Raw genomic sequence first — 25964 nt, forward strand, 5'->3', positions numbered from 1 at the left:
AATGAAATACTATATAATAAGTGATATGAAACATCGGCATTTGTATGTGTTATTTTTTTCCTAGATTTATATAACGGCGAAAATTTAAATTTTCGTAAGTACAATCATAAAATTATTTATACACATCCATAATTATATTTATTACCTGGAGACCGAGGCTTTGCACGTGCCGCCATACGGCCTGGTTCCAGTGAAAGGCACATCCTTTAATTGTTGGGTCGACGAAAACTGTTTAATATCGTCAGAACCGCACAATTATAATCAAACTAATTCGCGGAAGGGAATATTAAATAATATACTTACGTGATGGATTACTGTTGATTCTGCAACCGGGGCGGCCATAGGAGAATAAACGTCCCCATTCAGAAATGTCGCGTCAGCACTATCAGGTTCTACTAACTAAAGGAGAAACATTTATGTGTTCAAACAACATAAACAGAAAGATTGAGTAATCTTTGTGATACAATATCAACAAAAATAACTGAAATTCAGAAAACGGAAAGCATTTGTTATGAGCGAATACCTGTGTTAAATCTGGGTCAACATGTGATACCCTTTCGTCCTCAGGCACACTATGAATAGTGGGAATGCTTCTGCAACACTCTGCACATAGAAAGTGAATTTCTCTTTCGCCTCTTGTTGCTGCTTTGTATTCTGCCAGGGATATACCTATGATTTAATAACAAATTCATAGTATGAACATTCAACGACAATATGGGATGAATATTTTATAACAATTATACACATGTGTAAACGTATCTTTAAATGACACATTTTTATTTATATGTTATACATGTTATTAGAGTTAAGCAGTCAAAAGTATATTTTAAAATGCCAATATGGGTGTAAGACTCGCGTTTCTGACTTGTATGTTTACATCTCGGGTACACCATATGTAATTGATAGAAAACACTTATTGATTAACACGTCTGTAATTCTCAATTACAGGTAAAGTGTGGCAATCGTTATTGTTGTAGACAACATCGGCTCATGTTTGTATCTCGGGTACGCCCTATTTATGACACATATTGATTGATGTTATAATTTACACTAATTGACAATAATTGGTAATAAACACTACCGGGGTTAATAGAAGATCTATCAATATACAAAGATTCGTGCCAAATCTGAAATTTATACTTTATTAGAACATTTTAATACAGAAAAAGATTTAATTCAAGCACGTTCACAGTATCTTTAAATAAGAATCCTTAAATGTTAAATGTTCTTTTTTTTTATTATTCCGTTATCAGTTTAAAAATGATGGTATTAAGATGTTACTAAACAGTAAATACCCAACGCGCGGTCCAGCGCAGATTAATGCATCTGTCCGCTCGATAAATAATGTTATACACTAGGTATTCTGTGCATTTATAAACGCGTAAAATTCCTAGCAATACAGGTAGTCATTATTTTATGTGGATATCACAGTACAGTTAATAAATTTCTATATCTTCTAATCACAGCATACGAAATTTTATAATTCCGAAGTAATCTTATTTACTGAAATAATCTATGGTAGCGGTAGCTAGAATGGTATTATAATGGGGTACTATTAAGTTCGCAGTAATATGTTCTTTAAATAGAGATAGTTTAATTAGAGGCGATAATAAAGTGTGAAGGTGGATATTAAGAAATAAGATCCATATTCGCATGACACTGGCAGTATACACGCATTTTCAATAAGAAGAGGCCAACATAGAGTACGATATTTACAATAACTCAATCAATTATGAAAAAAATATTAATAACCATTATTGGTGGTAGTATTCGTCTTATTTGATAATATGTTGGTTCTGTTTCAATTTAAAGTTTAGCATATCCCGACAAACGAACCTTACATGTCAAACTGAACGGCTTTTTGTCAACAGCGATATCTCAATAACCAATAGCGTCAGAATTACCACAACAAAATGCTATTTTAAAAATATGTCAAGCACATACACTTAACAAACAATACGATATTTCTTTATTTAGTGTCGAGTTTTCACGCCTTTTTTGACAAAGTAATTATTTTCAAAATATGCGACTTATGTATATACATAGAGGATATTAAATAAAAGGTTAATGTAAATTCTTATCATAAATATAAAATGCACATTTTATCATAATATTCAATCATTTCAGCAGATAGTAATGTTCAATACTAAGGATTTATACAAACGTTTAAAATATATTTGTACTGACAAGTAAAAAAAACTGTAAACACATTCAATATTACACCATGAGCAATAGTTTAAAGCGGTATACATCACCCAAATAACGCAAAGATAACGGTCCAGTGACTTCTGACATTTATCTGAAAGGTTTTATGATCGTTATCAGGTCGTAAAACACATCTGTTATGTGTCACCGGATTAACGGACATTGGTTGATTACTCGATAATATGCAAGTATCCAACAATTTAGATTCATTATTTATGGGGAAACAAAAGCTGCCTGACCTAAAAAATGTAAGACACAACAAATAATTATATTATAAGTTTACTTACCAGAATCACAGCCTATGTGTTGCCATCGCTCGCAGGCATCGCAAGAAACAGCACGTTGCCTCTGCCCAACTGTCTTTCCACAATGTATACAATTTGCCACTTCTGCCATTGCAGAAACACAAACACAAAACTAACTAACACTAGAAAATTATTGTATCCGACATCAAATAAGCACATATATGTTTGAACACATGGCAGATGCACTAAAACCCACACAACTATATAGCAATTGTATTCCAAGTCACAAATAGTAATGTCCGACACAAACAAAACACATACTTTGGGCTCATTCAGATACCCTCTTTATATATAGTCAGCCCTTATAATTACTTTGCAAACAGCATTGTTGTCTGGTTAAGCGTGTTACCTTATTTATTCTTTAATCACGCCAAACTGTCATACCGTTTGTCTTATTAATAAATCTTTGACCAGACAATGAAAGCATGCCGGCTTAATTAATTTTCGTCAATTCACACGTTTTCAAAACATAACTAACACAAAGACATTCCATTATTCTTTAATTAAACCAAACTATCATACAAAATGTCTCATTAAACAATCCTTGAACAGAAAATGAAAGCATGCCGTCAAAATAAACGTTTAACATTTCACACGTTTTCAAAACAAGACGAACTAAATGGGGCTTATTTTAATAAACACAATCATAAAAAAGCTAATAACAATTTATTACTAAAAGCAATCCGGTATGTAAACAATTATTGAATTACAAAGTTTAACAATATGAAATAAAAAAAACAAACATCATACAACTACATTTCCTAAAAACAATAATCACGAATATTTGTATATTGATACATTAAACTTAACAAATTTTATATGAACAAAATTTCTATAATACTATATATAAGAAACAAAATTGGGGCGAGTTGTCTTTCGATTGGGGCGAGTTGTCCAACATATTTGGGGCGACTTGTCCAGATTTTCGGGGCGACTTGTCCTGGGGCGAGTTGGCTTTGGGGCGAGTTGTCTGGCTCCCCCTGGGCTCGAACCAGTGACCCCCGGAGTCCTGGAATTAGTCTGAAGTAAAAACGCTTTGCCCTCTCGGCTATTCCGCCGGGTTGACACAGGTGAAGTATTTTATACATTATATAAGAAATCATCGTAGTTTCGGAAATTTAAACGACAACAGAACTCTCCAAATTATTCAATCGTTTCGCGTTGCAACGCGTTATAATTTTTAGGTTTTCAAATCGTCAAAAGATACATATAATGTCTATATATAACTATGGTAAATGTTCAGTAATACTGTTTCCTCACAAATATCATAACTAAAACGAAAATTTGCGAATCTGAAACAACTTTTTTCAATTTTGTCAATTTACCAAACCGTGAAAAGATCCCTTTAATGGGAAGACATAATTTTAAAAAATCGCCAAGTCGCGAAAACATGTAAAAATAAAGGTAAAATTTCGCAAATGTTCAGGGGAGCTAACTGGAGACTGTTAATTGACACATTTGAATGAGTCAGTGTGAAGAGCAATTTTAATTTTTTGGGTGGTTTAAATCCAGTTTTATACATATATGTGATCATTTTGGGCCTAATATTACCAATAATCAAGTTATTTTTGCATAGTATAATAAACAATCAAGAAAATCGGCCCCAAATTGAGCGGTCCGCAATATTTTACCACGAGTTTGCGTTACCTCCCTTGACGATCGTGCAGGCCAGCAATGCGTGTCCCTGACTAATTACTTGACAGGATTGAAGCGTATACACTAACAGTGTAACTTAAAATACATTTTTGAAAGAAAATCTAACCCCACGTTAAAAAGCACTATATATTTGTTAATATGACAGAATTAAAGATTGCATTAATATATTTTACATATATTAAACATTTCACACAGAGAAGGAAACCCGGTTTGCTGCAACAGTGATGTATACGAGTTATTTAGAACTTCCCCCTCCTGGATTGCACGCTGTAATGAATTGAAATGCACCTTTTTATGATAATAATGAAAAATACTGTGTCTTTTTTGCAAAAAATACCTCATTAAGAAAATATAATGTAATAATATAAATTTTAAGTGCATAATTGTGTTAATTTACTATACCTGCACAATGTAATTTCATGACATGAAAGTTCATTTATATGACATTTTATGACAAACCATTTTTTCAAATGGTTATATATGTACAATAAATAGCACATGCTAATCAGGGAAGACGCTTTCCGCTTTTATTGTATTTTTCGTTTAAAGATCTCTCCCCTTAACAAAAATCCAGTTTAGGTAGAAATTGTCGTGCCTGATGAGCCTTTGCGGACTCCACAGGCTAATCTGGGAGTACACTTTATGCACAGGCTAATCCGGTAGGACACTTTATGCACAGGCTAATCTGGGAGGACACTTTATGCACAGGCTAATCTGGGAGGACACTTTATGCATAGGCTAATCTGGGAGGACACTTTATGCACAGGCTAATCTGGGAGGACACTTTATGCACAGGCCAATCTGGGAGGACACTTTATGCATAAAGCTCATTTTCCCAGATTGAGGCTCATATATTTTTTGTTTAAATAATAACATTGTGTACATAATTCGAAAATTGGGACTGTGAAAATACTAATGTAAATAATATACACTAAATATATCAATAATACCTAATTTGTCTACACTGTTTTCTTAGTCTCCGATCACCAAAGGATGGAATATAAAAATAATAATCCTGAAATAGAGATAAAAATTAAATAATACATGGTTTTACTTTATCCCACAATACTGCTGCATTAATTAAGATGACAAATAGTGAAATTTAAATAAAAATTCAATACTTTTAGATTCATTTAAATACAATTTAAATGCAACTAGAAATGGCGCGGCAGAGGACGACGCGTATCCCCACGCCGCATGTTTGACCCAGTGGCGCCCCAGAGTTGGTAATGGGGCCATGCATAGTTGAGATGACCGTATTGTCATAAGAGAAGTTCAGTATCAATTTGAAGTGAATCGGTGTAGAAATGAAGAAATTATAGTAAAAGGCAATTTTGGGTGGGCGTGGCCAATGTGGGCGGGGCGCCCCAGGGTTGGTAATGGGGCCATGCATAGTTGAGATTGACTGTATTGTAATAAGAGAGGTTCAGTTTCAATTTGAAGTGAATCGGTGTAGAAATAAGGAAATTATAGTAAAAGGCAATTTTGGGTGGGCGTGGGCTATGTGGACAGGGCGCCCATGAGTTGGTAATGGGGCTATGCATACTTGAGATTAACCGTATTGTCATAAGAGAAGTTCAGCAAGCTCAACTATGTATGGCCCAATTACCAACTCTGGGGCTCTACGCCCATAATAGGCCACACCCACTTAAAATTGTCTTTATCCCCACGCTTTTTGAAAAGGTTGATGGGTCTGTTAATTTTCTGATGATGATTGATCTGTTTAAAAATATGCATTTCACCATAATTAGCAGATTTGAGTTTTTACATTGATAATCGAGCTACGAAGTTTTTACATTGATAATCGAACTATGAAGTGTTTACATTGATAATCGAGGTATTTCTCATGTTCAAGATTTTCACTCCTCAGACAAATAAGTCCATGGCTCATACATTCTCGTCTAATGATGATGGACAGACCCTTTATCTCTGAAAGAAGCTGATACACAGCATTCATTACAAAACGTATGGAGAAAATGGTGCACAACAATACGCAAAATGTTCTTTTATTGTTTTATTTGGTTTCATAATTACTAAAGTGGTCCAAAGTTTAACAAGCATAATATCAAATAATCAAGTTTACAATAAAATTACCTAACCTTTGTAAACTAAGTGTCATTTTTCCACAACAATGTAGTTATCATTGAAGCATTGAGCGGGCAATTGTTGAATCTTCAATGAAAATGTTATGCAAATACAACATTTTTGCGCTTAATCCCTATTTCGTAGATGAACATAATCTCAATTCTTCAATAAAAGCAACATGTTCTAAGAAAGTAACACTTCTTAGAGAATTTAAATGTAAAACATGATGCATTTTAATAAAACAAAAGTTGTTTAGCTGAAGCAGTTTTTTAAAACTAGTAAAACTGTAATTAAAAAGTTGGGTATAAAAAGGAACAAAACCGAACAAGAACAGCATAAACCCTGTTTTCACATAAACCATAACCATTTTCCATTTTTTCTGAGTTTTATTAAGTCTATGTTTTTCAGTAATGTTTATTTATTTCAATGTGTATGTAAAACAATATGTAGACTTTTCTTTATTCTAACTGATATTGATCCATCTTTTCAATAAAGGGAAGCAATAAAATTCAGTAAACATTTTGCCAAAATAAGTCTTAGTCATTTATTGCACACGCACATATTTCATTATAGACGAAAAGTTTTGGTAAACATATTCATCAGCCTGAAATGTGCCCTTGCATTAAGATAACTAGTTTTAATGGATCATGTCAAATTGCTTTTCAATTGTTGACCAAGAACTTTGTATTATCTCAATTATGTTAAATGTTTATGCAATTAGTTTGATTACCATGACATATGATAATATGATATGATATTACCTTGATATTATGTTTGGTCTTTGTAAGGTGGTGTTAAGCGTTAAAGCTGTACAATTTATTTCTCAAATGAAATTCTTAAATAATTATTTTTGAAAAGGCTGAAAGTGTCGTCTCTGATTGATGAGGCTGATCTTGAACCACATTTTACGCACATGCAATAAATCCCCTTTCACAGAACACCATATATATATACATGTATATGAATCACAACATAGTGTTGAAATCGTGAAAACTTTAAGATTGAGCCTCAACAATTGAACAAAAAGTAAATTTGGCAATGAAATTCAATGAATTCAAAATGACTTGGCTTCTTCATCACAGGGCTTTCTTCCATGAAAAAAGGCTACAATTTCCATCCATAAAAGGAAAAAGCTACATTGTAAATGTAAGTTCTGCATTGTAAAACTCTACATTTTGGGAAAAACATTAATTTGCTTAAAGGACTCAATCACGAAAAAATCAATGTATGTATTCATTTGTAATGACCGTAGAATGAAGTTTTAAATTTACTAAAGAGTTGCGATTTAAATGAATCTGTCCATCTAAAGTACTGCGATTACCAAGATGGGTTAACTTTCTTTAAAAAAAAGTGAAACACTGTCAGCACTTGATTCAGTCGATTTTAATATCTTAAAATCTGCTTCATGTTTTATACTGTAATTTGAAATAAAACATTCTAATCTTAAATAACCCTGTGTCATTCTTCCCATTAAAGAACAACTCGTGAAGTCTAGTGTTAAAAGAAAAGAAGCCCTGCATCACTCAATACTTTACAATTATAACCTGCTTGCAATATCAGCAAAACAATCATGAACAAATGCAATACCCGAAAAAATGTAAATATTGCACAAAACATTGCATACAAAAACACACACACAACATATACAATTATGTTGTTAGCATTAAGGTAGCTGCAAAAGCTACATTTATAGATGCTTCATACACTGAAGGTTTTGACTATATAGCTCCTTCTTATATCAGATGAAATTTTCAAGCCGTTTGGTGGTTGTAGGGTGTTTCATTAGGTTTAAAAGTAGGAGCATGATTTTCAAAAAAATGAGGGGATTTTTAGTTGATTTGGACTTGTGCTTCAAAAAAGAACAAAAGTAACCAGGTGTTTAAACAATTTTGGTCGAATAAGCAAGTTGATCAATCCGCCACCTGGGTTTAACCACTGCATCACTATTGGGCCATTTCATTCTGTTAACAGGTGAATAGTGGGTAAGAAATAATTTATCACAACCATAGAGTATAATCTTCTTCATTTTCCAGACTTGAAAGCCCACCTAGACTATTTCCTTCTGTTAACAGGTAAATAGTGTGTAAGGAATAGTTTTTATCCTATTACCAGATGAAAATCGATAGTATAACAACGATCGTATAAACTTTAGCTTTATACTATCGCTATTTTTAGACCATGGTTTTCCGATCTCTATCTAAAGAACACTATATGTTTCAATGTGACGTCATTGCAAATGATGACGTTGAAATAAACAAACACTTCGGAGTCAACTTGAAAAACCAGCGCTGTATCTTTGAATTTTAAAGTATTTTTACTTTTTTTGAACGATAAACGACCACAAAATAATAAGATAAATAGAATATTATGTGAGTGTCGGATAGAGATCAAGTTAATCACGCTCGGCTCGAAACTATGTAGCACTCGGCAAGCCACGCACTACACGTATGATAAACTTGATCTCTATCCGACACTCACATTATATTCTCTATATAATAACTATAGAGTATTATCTTCTTCCATATCCTCACATGTTAACCCAGTAAGACCATTCTTTCTGTTAACAGGTAAAACATGAATACAAATAGTTTATAATGACTATATAATCTCCATTATCCACACTAAAATCACTAACATACTTAAGTCAATACATGTCTTCTGACTCAACTTTGAGTTTTTATCTCAATTTTTGAGATGCCTTTGACCATCATGCTCACTTTGGTGTTCATTAGAGTCTTTTGAGTTTTGAGTCCAACTCAACCCGAAGTTTGAGGAGGAATATGAGCATATTCTTATAGCTGAGATTTGTTCTTGAGCTGAAAGACATTCCTGATACTCAGCTGAGTCATCTTCTAAGCTAATCATAACAAATTGAGAATGTTCTTGATAATGGGCCAAGGGAAATATCAGCTGTGGATCACTTTACTACGGCTATGAGATGACCGTGGGTATATGGCAAACAGTGACAGCTGTATCAAGGCTAACATTGCTCCCAAGAAGTTGGGGACCTGAAAATAGACAAGTACTTAGTTGAATTTGTTTGAACAGTTATTTTGTATGCATAAAAACTATCAAAGAAGAAAACTTAGTGATCTATATTTAATCAAAATAATATTTTTTATCGGCAACAACAAGATTTGCTCTATGTGTATTCAAAAGAACAATACTTAGTGCTCTATGTCTTTTGGAGGGAACAATACTTAGTGCTCTAGGTCTTTTGGAGGGAACAATACTTAGTGCTCTATGTCTTTTGGAAGGAACAATACTTAGTGCTCTATGTCTTTTGGAGGGAACAATACTAAGTGCGCTATGTCTTTTGAAGGGAACAATACTTAGTGCTCTATGTCTTTTGGAGGGAACAATACTTAGTGCTCTATGTCTTTTGGAGGGAACAATACTTAGTGCTCTATGTCTTTTGGAGGGAACAATACTTAGTGCTCTATGTCTTTTGGAAGGAACAATACTTAGTGCTCTATGTCTTTTGGAAGGAACAATACTTAGTGCTCTATGTCTTTTGGAGGGAACAATACTTAGTGCTCTATGTCTAATGGAAAGAACAAGTCTAAGTGCTCTATGTCTAATGGAAAGAACAAGTCTAAGTGCCCTATGTCTAATGGAAAGAACAAGTCTAAGTGCCCTATGTCTAATGGAAAGAACAAGTCTAAGTGCCCTATGTCTAATGGAAAGAACAAGTCTAAGTGCCCTATGTCTAATGGAAAGATCAAGTCTAAGTGCCCTATGTCTAATGGAAAGAACAAGTCTAAGTGCCCTATGTCTAATGGAAAGAACAAGTCTAAATGCTCTATGTGTAATGGAAAGAACAAGTCTTAGTGCTTTATGTCTAATGGAAATAACAAGTCTTAGTGCTTTATGTCTAATGGAAATAACAAGTCTTAGTGCTCTATGTCTAATGGAAAGAACAAGTCTTAGTGCTTTATGTCTAATGGAAATAACAAGTCTTAGTGCTCTATGTGTATTTGAAAGAACAAGACTATGTGCTCTATGTATTTTGAAAGAACAAGACTTTTGGCTCTATGTCTAATGGAAAGAACAATACTTAGTTCTCTTTGTCTTTTGGAGGGAACAATACTTAGTGATCTGTCTAATGGAAAGAACAAGACTTAGTGATCTATGTCTTTTGGAAAGAACAAGACTTAGTGCTCTATGTCTAATGGAAAGAACAAGACTTAGTGTTCTATACCTAATGGAAAGAACAAGACTCAGTGCTTTAAGTCTATTGGAAAGAACAAGACATAATGTTCTATACCTAATAGAAAGATCAAGACTTAGTGAGCTATGTATATTGAAAAGAACATGACTAATTGCTCTATGTTGGTTGGAAAGTTATTTGTTAATTTGACACGAGGCCATCATTAAAAATTTGTAAAATTAGTCCCAAATTGAAAATAAAAATGTAAAGAATGCTATTAAGTCTTCAGTAGTCATTTAAGGAAAACAGTGGCCAATTAGTTTGATAGCATTTGAAACAGGTCATCTGAGATTTATCAAGTGATCAAAATAGACAAACATATTTGAATGCATTTGATAAAGGGAGTCTGTATTTGCTGTATCCCTACAGGCTGTACATGTAGTAGATTTTGTCAATTATTTCCCCTCCATTTAGTTTTGTAGGAGTTATTGCCCTTTGAACACTAATAAGTTTCCACACAATCAACCCATGTATCTACAACTAGCATCATCATGAAGCATCCATACGTTTCACTGATATTTTGGGTTGAATTAAATAACTTTTTTAAAGTTAAGTAAACTAAACATTTGAATTACAGTTGGTAAAAACAAAAACAATGTGTATTGTATGTAAATTCAACTTTAACATTACCTGAACATTTCTGTCCTCAATGAGATATCCATACATAGAACCAGTAACATTACCTGAACATATTTGTATGCAAGAGTTTTCCATACATGGAACTAGTAACATTACCTGAACACATCTGTCTGCAATGAGTAATCCATTCATGGAACCAGTAACATTAACTGAACATATCTGTCTGCAATGAGTAATCCATACATGGAACCAGTAACATTACCTGAACATATCTGTCTGCAATGAGTTATCATTACATGGAACCAGTAACATAAGTAATCCATACATGGAACCAGTAACATTACCTGAACATATTTGTCTTCAAGAGTTATCCATACATGAAAACAGTAACATTACCTGAACATATATGTCTGCAATAAGTAATCCATACATGGAACCAGTAACATTACCTGAACTTATCTGTCTGCAATGAGTAATCCATATATGGAACAGTAACATTACCTGAACATATCTGCCTGCAATGAGTAATCCATACATGGAACAGTAACATTACCTGAACATATCTGCCTGCAATGAGTAATCCATACATGGAACAGTAACATTACCTGAACATATCTGTCTGCAATGAGTAATATATACATGGAACAGTCACATTACCTGAACATATCTGTCTGCAATGAGTAATATATACATGGAACAGTCACATTACCTGAACATATCTGTCTGCAATGAGTAATCCATACAAGGTCCAGAGCAGGCCAAGTAGAAAGTTGGCAAGAATCAACACAAAATGAAGACTCTCAGTGCTTTTGGAACGTACAATGTCCGACTGGAATAAAAAAATACTGTGAAACAAAAATAATTAGAAAGACACAAATATTGGTGGATTTTAGTTGATCAGCTCAACCAGGACAATAATTGTTTAACGGTCATTAACATGCAAAGTCTAATATCATTAGTTAATGTAATATATTAAATGTGTGGATTTTTTAAAGATGATACAATTTTATAATAATTCAAACACATATATGATTTCAATAATCAAATTAATCTCAATCAACTAAATTAAATGGATTCACATTATAAACTGTTGTATTTTGTGCCTTAATAATTTGTATTTTACCAGCCTAAAAGCCTCCAACAACAAACAAGAGAAGTTTGTAGACAAAAAGACCCCCCTTCCCCTTCTACCAGACGTGTCTTGTTTTAAGTTGCCAACAAGTATTTTTTAAAGATATTTAAACATATAATAGACCAACTACTCATTGATTAAAAGATATTCATACCAACAAGGCTTATAAAAGACGAACATATTCACCGCAGTCCGAAAGACAGGTATAATCTCCTGCCATACCTAGGTGACCTTCAAATGGTGACCTTGTCAGTGAAGTGGATTTACTGCCACATGCGTTCTGCACATTGCATCAATGTGATCAATATTTTAGGCATGAATATAATTTAGAACACACATGAGAATTTAGGCTCAAACATTCAACCTTCACATGTGACCTTGACCTTGGCTTGGCATGCATTATGCCTTCAGCCCATTGCCTTACTACCTTTAACATTTGAGCATAGTTTCATGAAAAGCCTTCAAAGGGTAAGGAGGATATGTGCAGTCACAAAATAGGGGTTTGATTATTTTGCCTTCAGATGTGTTTTTGGCCTTGACCTGGTATGACTTACGCATCTTCACATTGTCTCCATGACCTGATTATTTGAGCCAAGTTCAAGGAAAATCATATAAAAAAGTATTATCTGTAGCGGACGTGAAAATCTTTAAGATAGTTAGGACTGATAAAATAATTTATAATCAGTTGATATAGTCACATTTAATGCTTACAATCTTCAGAAGTATGTTTCCCAATAGCAGTCTTCACAAAGAAAAATCCTCACCGATCTTGAAACCAAAATTTCAGATACCTAGTTAATAGTAAGTATCACAAATATTTTTCCTAGTTTAATCATTTTACAGTAAATACAATGAAAAACAGTCTCTTTCTCATAAGCTTTATGAAATCTAGAAGTTCATAATTACAAGTATTAATAAAGACCATTATGGAGACTGCTCAAAACAAGAGAGAACACAAACAGTCACTAACACTTTAGTTTCATGGAATCGAGAAGTTCACGTTAACAAGTATTATTAACATAAATCGTAGGTCATCTTGGTGAAGTGGATATGGTGTCCGTATAGCAACTGGGAGGTTTCAATGCCCTCTATGAGAACTTTCCCACAAAACACCAAGTACTGGTTTTACCAAGGAAATGGACTCAAGAGCGTTTCAATAAGCCTTTTGCTAACAATGCCATCAAGCTAAAAAATTTTTTTTAAAGTATTATAAAGAAGACTGCTCAAAACCTACCAGAGAGACCAAGGGTGCCCCATATCCAATGATGGTCAAGCAGACACAGTATGACCCAAGGTGACTCAGGGCCAGCTGTCCGTCCGTCTGGAAGTGTTTAATGTACACTAAAGGGCTGACAATCATCACAGCACCGAGGAACAGAAATTGATTGAACTGAGGCTGAAATGGCACAGAAATCTATTAAACTGAGTATGAAATTTTGAATATATGATTGTTTGCATAAATGTTTAATTTTACAGTTGTGCATGTTAATATATATATATATATATATAAAATTAAACATTTATGCAAACAATCATATATTCAAAATTATATATATATATATATTTATATAATATATATATACCGGTTATATAAATATACATTTTTTAAAGAAAATCCTGGTATGTGACACCATTAAGTCACTAAATACTCAGCATCTTATAGAACTAAATGATGTACAAATGTTCAATTACAGAACTAAACAACAGATGTTTGTAATACACGTTTGTCCCCCAGCTCCCACTTAAAAAATGTGCGAAGTTTAACAGCAGCAAGCAATACAAATCAATAAAAGGATATTTGAATCTGGTTTGAACAGGTTTTTTAAGTAAATGTAAACACCATATATATATTACATGCTTTAACACATCAACCCCATGAAGTACCATAAAATCGTACAGGTTCTTATCAGGGTATAACGTGTCAAATGGCCAGATAGTGTTGTATCACACCTGAAAGTGTAGACAGTATACTTATAATTATTTTAAGAATAATGGAATTCCATATTACAAGCCCTTGTGACTTTGACCTTTGACATCACTATGTGCCATCCCTAGTAACCATCATTCCAACGTGCATGTTGAAAGCATTCACAAGATATAATACAGAAACTTAACCCTTAGCATGCTGGGAAATTTGTCGTCTGCTAAAATGTTGTCTGCTGAATTTCTAAAATTAGCATTTTCTTCGATTTTTTTCAAAAAATACTATAAGAATAGCAAACAGTTTGGATCCTGATGAGATGTTGAAACTTATTTATTTTTTATTTTTTTATTTTTTTTATAAACTGGGAATATGCTGGTCCTATTTGGGACAAATATGTTCTTTTTTTTCCATTGGGAATGGCCTGTCCCTCTAATTTGAACGAAAAACACACACTGCAGTCTGTCTCACAGCATGCTCAAGTACTTTGATAATACATTCTCTGTCAGTGATCTCCCATCATGTTTCCAAACAACAGAGATTGGTGAGTATTAACCTACTTCAAATGTAAAACTTCAATTATATATGCATAGTAGTTGCTGTAAGCTGTTTCATGTAAACCACGACCAGTACTGCAAATGCGACCATAAAGTGATAAGCATAGTTGAGTGAATAGTCATAAGTTCATAAATGACTTGGGGATTAATAACCAAAGAATAAGAATACAATAGTTACAAATTGAAATTAACGATGGTTAACTAGATTTTCATGTAATTTCCTAGTTAAAACATCTATACCCTCTTTAATAACATACAGTCTCAAACTTCCCCTCTCTATGCTGTTCTGATGCATGGCTATTAAACAGCACTGACTTGATCTTCTTTCTACGCATCAAAACTCCTTATAATGTTTAAACAACTGTCAATAAGAGATTGCTAAAACATTATTTATCAAACTAGTGTATATATGTTTTCTAAATGACTGCCTAAAATTGCCAACTGAAGGTTTAAAAAAAAAGCAAATTTGTGGGGTTTTTTATTTTTTTTTTTATATCTCCCGCCAATAATAATTTTGTGACGGATGGACGACCAACTCCTCTTTATTCCTCTGCCTTTCGTAGGGGAAAACTAAAAATGCAAATAAATTGCAACATTTAATTAATTACACTTTCAAGCTCTACCAGCTGAATCCCAGTAAATATAATACTTAAAACACTTTTTTTTCTCAGTTGAAAGTATTTGTCAACAAAAAAACACAATCCAATTTCCCAGTTTTCGCCAAAACTACAGGAATTTTCCAAATGCAAAAGAACACCATTCCGAAAACGGTGAAACAAACACTATGAACAACAGATCAATAAAAGCAGTTATTCCAATATACCCATTCCCATACTCTGTTTGAAGCGGTACAATAAATCCTACCTTTTTAGAGCTGTACGTGTAGAAGACAATGATGTATATGAAGTTCATGATGCTACCAAACGAGTTCGTTGCTATCACAACAGTGTTCTGCACGATTAGACCGTACTTGAGCCAAACTGCGCACCTGTAGAAACAGATATGATTCAGCCTAAGTTAACCCTTTGCATGCTGGGAAATTTGTCGTCTGCTAATATGTTGTCTGCTAAATTGCTAAAATTAGCATTTTCTTCGATTTTTTTTCAAAGAATACTATCAGAATAGCAAACAGTTTGGATCCTGATGAGACGCCACGTTTTGCAAAGGGCTTCAAATTCCGGTTCCATCGCTCAAAGGGTTAACACAATGATTTGGATACAAAACAGCCTCGATCTGGGAACCTGCGCCTATCACTTTCTTCCTAACCTGGACTTTTGCTATGATGAGACTTCCTTTAAACAAGAAATAGCATTAAAGCAGAAAGTGTAGTCCCTGATAAGCCTGTGCCTACTGCACAGGCTAATCTATGACGATACTTTACGTACATGCATTAAGCCCCATTTTTACCGACTGAGGCTCAAATATTTATAGAATAACAAAGCCTCAAGATATCTTCACTAAGCTCGACGAAAGATGCAGTAAATCACAGTCAATGTCTTGCAAGTTTTTCATCAATGACAGGAATAAGTTTAAATAATACATAAATGGTTACATACAGATTATACAAATTGGAAAAAGTACCACATATATTTTTTAAACTACTTAAATATTATTTTATATAAGTTCCACATTAGATTTTCTCCTATTTGGATACAAGTATTTATTTCAACAAAAATTATGGCTTAGCATACATTTTGGAACTGCCCTTATGATCTAAAGTTTAAGATAAATCCAGGTATACATATGCTGGAATGCATATAAATTGTTTTAAGACCATTTTCATCAAGTAAATACAAGTTTAATTTTTCACTTATATTAAGGAATGAAACTTCCAGGTGACTACTGTCACAATCGCTAAATGTCTTGATATTTGTACTCAAACTTGCATAAACATCTCATTAGTATTAATTTAATAAGTAGGCTAATACATGCAATACTTACGCAACAAAATAGGATATAAAAGTGAATGGTGACATGTCCCCTGTCGATCCTTTCTTCACAATCCCACGGCATACGTTTCTGAAAATAACAGATTAATGTTAAAATTTAACTTTACTTTCAGCCTTAAGAAAGAAGAGATGTATAACCCCAAAACTCGCAGCCATGGTGTCAATATGTGCAATTAATAAGAGATTTTGTAATATTTTATGCCTCTATGATAGTGATCTTTCTTCCCTCAAGACTGACTGTAGTGTTGTTTTTTTCCACCCTTATGGGGCTGGGTTCCTTTGCATTGGGAAAAATTTAGATGCTTTTATTAAAATTGGTATATAAGTTTTGTTAATTTTTTGCTAAAAAATACTAAAAATGTTAGACTAAAAGTGATTTCACTAGAATACAAGTGATTTCACTAGAATACAAGTGATTTTACTATTATATTTACTAAGGTTCAACTAATAGAGCACAGGATTTGAGATTAATTCAATGTTGAGACTTAAAAAAACAATTTGTTTAAACCTTCAATTAGGAAATATGTAGGTCTCATTAGGGAAAAATATATACTTCTTTTCCTTTGGGAATGGGCCCCCCTGTATTAAGTATATTAATATACGATCTTATTTTATTGCAAAGGTCTTGTTTGGAATTGGTTTTAATATTACTAATGTGACCTTAACATCTGACAATGTGACCTTAACCTCTGAATGAAGGACCTGAAATCAATAATCTTCATCCTGTCCATACCAATCAGAACAATAAACCAATGGGTTTATTTCTCAACATTTTTGGAATGAGGCTGGGTCCCTTTGGATTGGGAAAGAATCCTAGCGTTTTGACTAAATTTGGGAAATTAGTGTTGTTGATGTTTTGCTAACAAATGCTTCAAAATTGAGATCACAAGTTTTTTCAATATTCTACTTATTAGGTTAAACTTATAGAGCTGGATGAGAGATAAAATAAATGTTGAGGTCCACAAATAAAAAATTGGGGGGGGGGGGGGGTCAATTGGGATTTTTTTAGGTCCCATTTGGTAAAAATATATACTTTTTCAATAGGGAATTTTTCAAATCGAATTAAAATTACTTGGATGATCTTAGCTCAAACCATTCTTAAAATATCCTGCTGAACAAAATGGTCAATGGAGAAAATAATCATTATGATACTTGCCTGAATGGCATTAACTAAAAGCTGTGTAAAACTCAAAATACCCAAATACTTTTCTTGACCCTTAAGTTGACTAGTCATTTTACTAAAAGTTTTACTAAGCAAGCCTTACAATAAATCTCACAAAGTTTAGCACTCCAAATTAAAATTGAGTCCCACTAAAGGAACATGGGGCTTAATGAATGTGCGTAAAGATTTTTCCCTTGATAAGCCTGTGCAGACCATACAGTCTAATAAGGGAAAAAAATTTCCGCTTGTAATGTATTTTTCTTTTAGAGTCTCTTCTTAGTCACATCCACTTTAGGCAAAATAGTGTCGTCCCTGATTAGCATCAAGACTGCACAATCTAATCTTAGATGACACATTAAACACATACTTTAACCCTTTGCATGCTGGGAAATTTGTCGTCTGCTAAAATGTTGTCTGCTGAATTTCTAAAATTAGCCTTTTCTTCGATTTTTTTCAAAGAATATTATCAGAATAGCAAACAGTTTGGATCCTGATAAGACGCCACGTTCTGTGGCGTCTCATCTGGATCAAAACTGTTTGCAAATGCCTTCAAAATTCGGTTCCCGCACTGAAAGGGTTAAACCCAAATTTTCCCAAAGGAAGGCTCATTGTGAATTTTACCAGAGCAGATTCTGTAATCATACTAACATCCCGACCAGCTGGAAGCTGAATGAGGACATGGAGCAAAGCATTCCGACTATTGTGGTCAAATCCATCTTGGAACTAGCTCAGATCTCCTGCTGAAATACAGACGTACAACAAGCGAGGGTGAGATTATATTGTCTGTTAAAAACTCTACAGAATGTGCCATTACTTACTATATCTAGTAGTGACTGAGTGCATAAAGGATGTTGTACATCAAGAAAACAGGCACCTTAACTTTTGTGTAGTTATCTTTGCATTCAACTAGGTGTATACACACTAAAGAAGGAACAACATTATCATAATAATACTATTTTTAACAATTTAATGTACAAAGCAAATAAGTGAAAAAGTATTACATACCCTACCAAAAGGTCTACACATGTACAGAAGTATAAACAATCAAACAGTTCAATACAAATTCATGTTGTTATATAAAACCGAAATTAATTTACTTTTTCCAACATCATTTCAGAAATTTGCCATACAAAATACATGTATTATGAACTTTCCAATCAAATAAAAATTGTATTTAATCTTAAGTTTTCCAGGGACCATTTTGATATAACTCTTTTGACTACTGGCTTGTTAAAAGTAATGCAAGTCACTCAATTTTGCAAATATATATATTTACTACCATGATGCTTTTATAATAATGAAAGATGCACAAAACATGCACAATATAGTTATTAGTGTCAAAGACATGATGTGCAAAAAAAGAGAGTCTTATATGTTATATACACATGCAGTTAAATATCATTGCCTAATTTCTTCAGTGCTTTTCACAAGCTTTTTAAAGTTCCCTCTTTGGTGCACTTGAACTTCAACATCAGAGTGTGGAGTGCTTAACTTTTACTGATTAGTAACTGCAACTATCCATTCTTAAGATCAAAGTGTTATCCACTTTGCAGGATATTTTGAGAGCCGATTTATGATCCTCTTTCATTTACATGTATCTCATCACCCAATTAAAGCCTGCCAAAAGGTGGAGCGTCACTGTATTGGAAAATAGTCTATTGGTCAATGAGAGCCCAGACTTTGCATGAGCGACAGCACTTGTATGCATTCAATGCATGGAGTAAAGTCATGCAAACAACGAGTGACGTAATTGTCGTGTGGTGGTTTGTGACAGTTTGTTGGCTTTGTGACTGTAAGGCTACAGTGTACACCTCAAGGATGAAATCACAGCTAGTTACTTAAGAGACTGATGATGGTTACTGGGTGTTATATCGTGGAAATTGTGCATTTCATGCATAATATGGTTTAAATTCTTATTCCACATGTAAAGCGTTTTAACAAATTATAGTCATTTTTGTACAATTACCTTTTATATGCATTAATATGTAACATGGTTGCATATTAATATGATTATAGGTGCTACCTAATTTACGGGCAAAAGCTTTTTTGATAACGATGTATTTTTTTAATAAATATATGGACATTATTGTGTTCAAAATATTATAGTTGTTTCAATAATAAAGTAATGCATCCAAAAAAGTCAATCTTCAAACGAGTAACATGTTCCTAGCTTTAAGATCTAGCATCTTATAATTGTGTGTGTTTTCTAGCCGCAGAAATTTAAAGCTGGTTCGATGGCTGATGTATAGTGGATATGGTGTCTCAGTGATATTTTTACAAGTTTTCTCATATGAGTCCTGGGACTCAATAACTTGCAAATCTATGAGTCCCCGAATTGGAAGAATGAGTCCAAATATTAAAAGATATCATTTTTTTAGAAATGTCAATGCATTTTTGTGACTCACATAATTCAAAACTTTGCATCTCCAGAGGTTTTTGTGAGTACAGGACACATGACTCGCAGGTAAAAAAATCACTGGTGTCTGCTAAGTCACTGGGAGGCCTCTGTATTGATCCCTTATGTGGGAGCGTTCTTTAGATCACCCTAAAGACACTAAGTACTGGTCTTACCAAGGAAACAGTTTGTTTCAGCAAATGTGTCAAATCAACTTAAGCTTGCTAAAGCAGTTGATTTTAATTTAGCATACATTGATTTAACATAATCAAAATAATGTGAAGTGTCAAATCAATTTTGTTTGACAGGATTTTTTGTGTTATCATTATGTGGAACAGAAAGACAGCATACTTGTTTTGAAAATTAAAATAGTTCATAAATACAGGTATCTTGCAAGGTTCTAATTTTCTTTCGCAAACTATTGGCGAATAGTTTAAATTTTGTTGACACTAAAAAACTAGCCATTTTGTAGCAATTCATAAATCACAGTCTAAACTGCATACACTTAGTTTGTAGCTGTATAGTTACAATTTGAATGCAAATAAACATAATGTTATATCATCCATATGTTTTTATTTAAACATTCAAATAACACATACAATAAGATATAGATTATCAGTAATCATATGAGCTTATTTATATCAGTCATTGTTCTTGGCTGAGCCGCTAGCAGAAGCATGTAAATGATGTTAGTATATATATTCAGTACATATATAAAAAGGTTTGTGGAATTGTTTGGAGATATAAAACACTTCACATCATTCATTTGCACATAAAATAATAGTAGCACAATAACTAATACTAAAACGCGATCATCAACTTACAAGAATATTTACGTATATGAAATTACAAAGTGATGTTATCTTTTGAAAAACTGTGGAATCTATGAAGTAACATTTTATTACCTTTTACAAAATTAACAATGCTGATTTTTTACGAGCGCATAAAACATTTATCATGGAACAACAAGTAACAACGAATTTATTAATTACCGGTACACAATAGAAAGGAAATGCATATTAATGGCATTATGAATTAACTAAACAAGCTTTTTGCTAATGTTTAGAATTACATCTTACTAAAAATGATCACAACACAGTGTTTTACATACTTAGTTTTTTTATTACTAATTTTCCCTTTTTCGTGGCTTTTTAAAGCTCTTTTCCCCATCGCCCCGACATCAATGGTTTTCTTACTGACTCGACAATGTGCTTTTCGAATGTCATTTGTTTTCTGTACCCAGGAATATTCCCTGGTTTGAAACGACACTTTCGCATCGCTGCGTTTTCACTCGCGAAAATTGATCACAATAGAGAACCTCTGACGTTGTACACATAATCTGTGACGTGTGCACATAACGTTTTGTACTCAAAAGTGAACGAAACTTTTATTTCGTACTCAACTTTTTGCCCGAAGGAATTTATGATAAATTTTCGTAATATTTCCCTTAAGAACGATATAAGTTTATAATTAAAGCCACAATAAAAGTAATTTTGAGCAGAAATAAACATTTTCAAGGCTTTTTTACTTGAAATAAGCACTTTTCAAGCACTTTTTCAAGGCCAACCTTTGTACAAGGGCTTTTCAAGCCTAAGACTCGTTTTCAAGCACTTTTCAAGCCCTGTGCGAACGCTGAACCCTTTGACAATGTTTGCACATCTGATCGTAGAATGCAATAGCTGATTTTTGTTTATGAATAGACAGATTAAGACTTTTCAAAGTTCTATAAAAGTTCACACATGTTCCATCCAAGTAAACCAACAGAACCAATAAATAAGATCACCACAGCTAACAACTGTGTGTTTAGCTTGGAAACGTTGATAGTTCAAGAATCCCTTCTTTTTTGATTTCTGGAAACCAAAACTGTCAGTGTTGATCGATAGAATGGCGTGTGTGATGCCCAGCTCTTGCCTTGGCAGAACAGCTTCTAAAAACAGAAAACCAACAAATATCTTAAAGTTTGATAAATGATGCAGACACTTTATAAATGTCATGTTTTTGTTGTTGATTTTGAATCTGGGATATTTGTTTAGAAAGATTTTGGTACGAAAATCCAACGGTATTAGATTTGGAGGTTTCAGGCCTAAACTTTATATAGTGATGTGTTACCATTTGGGATGCGAGCAGACGTGGTGTAAATACGTTTAAAATAAGCTAAAAGACTAAAAATTTAATCGGAATATTGTTAAATTTTGTGAATAAATGTGTTGCTGATGGGTAACAATCAAAACTCACCAGAATATTGCCCATGATCACACGTAAAACAGCTGTCTGAGAGCGAATGGAAAATGCGTCACGAATTCTGACAAGTAAGCACCAGACGCTGTAGATGCGCAGTGGTTGGCTTCCCTTAAAATTTTGATAGCTCGAAATCAACGCCGATGTACATGAATTCAATGAATCAATTTTTTAAACAGTTTTATTTATTGTTTAGTAAGAATAATAATAACATAAAGATGTTGAATTTATAGAATGAAATAAATTCGCAACTAAACAAACGGAGGCAGAACATGGACAAGATAAGTATACAAGGGAGGTAATTGCATCGCGAAAATATATGTCCGTGTCGATTTTTTTTAGATGAATCCCTTGTCTATTTTTGTTGGTCTAAATTTCCATATGTATGAACGGTCAAAGCCTGTTAGGCGTTACGCGGGCTTTTGCCCGTATTAATGTATATAAACGGGATAACATAATATTTACACTGTTTAAAAATAGATGTATACAATATCATAGTAATATCAATTCTTAAAAGATTTAGACACTACTGATTAGTGTTTTCATAAAAGGTGATATTTATATAAGGCTGGAATGACATATCTATGTTACTTTGGCCTACAAACCTTGGACACTGTCTTGTTCCTGAAGTGTCGAAAAAGTTGATTAGAGAAGGCTTTCATAACATAAAAATTAAGAAACGATTATTAGGTTGAAACTGCGCCACAATCAGTTCTAGTAACTCAATATTTTTGTCCGAAATTACCCCAGGTCCGAAATTACTGTTAACTCAAAACCCCTACTGTTTACAGGATTCTAATAAAGACGAAAATCTACCAAATCTAATAATATCATAAGACGTAAGATATTTTTCTGAAATCCTCACTTTTAAACAAACATTTAAGTAAATATTCAAAAATACAATGCACGTCTAAATGTTTACGTCTACGTCAAGACAAAGCATTTTGTGACAAGGAATAATACTGCTGAGGTTACACTATAGCATAAATTGCTGAGGTTACACTATAGCATAAAAGCGAGCGTCCGTGTACATTTTTCGTATTAAAATTTTAATAAAGTTATGATTAAAATTATCATTGTAATTATATTAAGTAGTACATTGTCTTCGTTACTGTATAACTTTCACTATTGCCGCTTCCAATTGCTCGCAATACATCTACACAAAAGTATATTACAAGAAACCTTAAATTGCATGTTGTATTTGTTTTAAAGGCTCTCTAAAGGTCACAAATCCAATTATTATGCATATCAACTGGTCTATGTTTTTCCGGATTTCAGTTACTCTTTCATAAAACTGCTAATAACACAGTTTAGGTACAACGTTGTCAAGAATTATGGAAGATAAACCCGTTTCATAATTGGAAGAAATGTTTACCTTGTTGCAACTAACGTGATGTGTAGCCTCAGAGCGTTGACATATGCTAAAAATAGCCGAAAAAAATCAATTTTAATTCTATTTTAACAACTTTTTACCAGCAGAAAGTAACTTATTAGATCACTACAAACGTTTTAACCATTTAGAAGAGACCTACTTTGTGAGTGATACCGGAAAACGTTTAAAGTCATCGTTATATTTTTGGTGACCTGAGTCACTTTCTCTTTCGCGAGTAAACAGCGATGTAAATAAACTGATTGTTTGTAAACACAATTGACTTGGAGGACACTTTAGTTTGAGCTCAAAACAAGTTGTATTGCTCATTTTTTGATTATTATGTCCAGTAGCATATATATATTGTTTTTTTTGATAACCTTTATAAATAAAATATGAAGAAAATATTTAAACATCTGTAAGTAATTACGTATCTTCACCTTTATAGAGCCTTTAAAGAACCAAAACACCGTATTCGCTAATCTAGGCATCAAATAACAAATACAAAGAACTTTTTTTAACAGAAACACGCGTCCGTACCACATGATTATTCGCACATTGAAAGAAACCTTGAGGTCATTGAAATTTAAACACTATTTTATAACTGATTGATACAGTTAATGTTTACGTCATGTTACTCAGCGGAAACAGAATGTAACACGGAAGGCAGAATATTAAGGCAAAATACAATTGTCATTTGCCTACTATAGATAACGTCGCCGAAAAGATAGAGCAGTAAGGTCGGCTGAACTTTGTGCCGTTGACTTTTTTCAACGATGCCCAAATAAATAAGAACTTGCACTGACATGTAGGATCTTCCAGATCTATACTTGCCAGTAAAGGCTTCGGTTACGGTTGTACCAGAATAACCCTCACTTGTTTCCCTTCTTTGCTTATAGAAAACAAGTCGAGTGTCGAAGTCAAAAGTATGATATCGACTCGCAATTAGCATGTCTCGCCTATCCAAATTATCCTTCAATTACGAAACAAAATATGCGTACTCCTCTAAAACTCGCCAGTGTTTGATATTAAAGTCGTTTCTTTAGAAATAAAAAATTCTTCGCCTTCTTTTAACACGATTTTAAAAGCAGGGTCTATACAGCTGCAGCGATCCATCTCAAAGACCGCATCCACTGGCTCCTATCTGGGAGACGGACTAAAAATGGCCTCCGTGACACATTGCACGTGGCCTTAAAGTTAGACGATTTTCGTGAACACACCACAGTGGCAATTTATCATATAATGACTGGGAGTTAGTTCTACGCACGCATACGGCCATATTCTTAATCATAATCGTGTATGTAGTGACTGTCATGGGGTGCAGACGTGTTTTTTCTAACTGTGACATGAAATGTGTTTAAATAGATTTTAAATCGGAGTCTTGTGGAAAAAAAAAATATATATATGGATAGCAGTGATTGAGATCTGGAATATGTTGTGTCTAGTTTTGGATGTATATGTTTAGAGAAAAAACAGTACGTATAAAACAATTATTCATTGTTCGATGGTTATTGAGAGTACACAGTGCAATATGTACACTAACGATTTCGCACACCAGTGAACAGTGATTCTCTAATCCGCCTATTGTAATTGCGAGGCGCGACAGCAAAATTGAATAGACTTCGCTAGCAAGTGTCGGTTGTACCAGATTGTTGACACAGTGTAGCCTGACGGAGTACCATTATCGTGCTTTCTCACGAGGTGCATTTAGACATTACTTTACGTAATACCTGTATAACTATAAACAACATTATGGGCGTAGCTTTAAATGAGTGGCGAGCCAGAATCGGGTCTTTTAACCCGTCCAGAATGCCGAAATCAAAAAAGCAGCAGACAGGAACAGTGATGGACATGATGTTTATATCGCTTACCATACGCGTATGTTTGTTTTTCCTACTCGTCGCACATGGAGTAGAATCAAACCCAGGACCTCCGAAGACAAACAGAGTGAAGAGCACTACCCGTAAACTAGCAACTAATATCGACCACGATGTCGACTCAAATATCCCTGACCATCAAATATCTAGTCAGATCTCTACCGGCACAACGCCGAATTTATCACTAGACTCGTGGCTCCGACCTTCAACTACTGAACAAGGCGCATCCGTGTCTAACCCCACGCCAAATGAAGTGTTCACACACGAAGATATAGATATGGACTCCAATACCTTGTTGATTGAAATATATAAAAACGTTAAACT

The 25964-nt window shown here is 33.7% G+C and overlaps 2 protein-coding genes across 8 annotated transcripts; both read right to left on the minus strand.

Annotated features, from left to right (window-relative positions):
* Nucleotides 1-259: 259 nt before the first annotated feature.
* LOC127869046 (uncharacterized) lies at nucleotides 260-2690 on the minus strand. The gene is made up of 3 exons (XM_052411316.1): nucleotides 2493-2690; nucleotides 524-669; nucleotides 260-399 (listed from the first exon to the last, which is right to left on the minus strand). Exons 1-3 carry the CDS (start codon nucleotides 2599-2601, stop codon nucleotides 262-264), a joined length of 393 nt encoding a protein of 130 aa, XP_052267276.1. The 5' UTR covers nucleotides 2602-2690; the 3' UTR covers nucleotides 260-261.
* A 3475-nt stretch (nucleotides 2691-6165) lies between these two features.
* On the minus strand, nucleotides 6166-23351 carry LOC127869045 (sugar transporter SWEET1-like). 7 transcript variants are annotated; one of them, XM_052411310.1, is made up of 8 exons: nucleotides 23000-23351; nucleotides 22392-22505; nucleotides 18410-18501; nucleotides 16592-16669; nucleotides 15515-15638; nucleotides 13407-13568; nucleotides 11750-11869; nucleotides 6166-9259 (listed from the first exon to the last, which is right to left on the minus strand). In XM_052411310.1, exons 3-8 carry the CDS (start codon nucleotides 18475-18477, stop codon nucleotides 9158-9160), a joined length of 654 nt encoding a protein of 217 aa, XP_052267270.1. In that variant the 5' UTR covers nucleotides 18478-18501; nucleotides 22392-22505; nucleotides 23000-23351; the 3' UTR covers nucleotides 6166-9157. The 7 variants fall into 7 exon arrangements, with proteins under 7 accessions (XP_052267270.1, XP_052267271.1, XP_052267272.1 ...); XM_052411311.1 differs by lacking the exon at nucleotides 22392-22505 and having other exon boundaries at nucleotides 18410-18498; XM_052411312.1 differs by lacking the exon at nucleotides 22392-22505 and having other exon boundaries at nucleotides 13407-13493.
* Between the last annotated feature and the right edge of the window lie 2613 nt (nucleotides 23352-25964).

Source organism: Dreissena polymorpha, chromosome 2 (assembly GCF_020536995.1).
Source record: "Dreissena polymorpha isolate Duluth1 chromosome 2, UMN_Dpol_1.0, whole genome shotgun sequence".
Lineage (NCBI taxonomy): Eukaryota > Metazoa > Mollusca > Bivalvia > Myida > Dreissenidae > Dreissena > Dreissena polymorpha.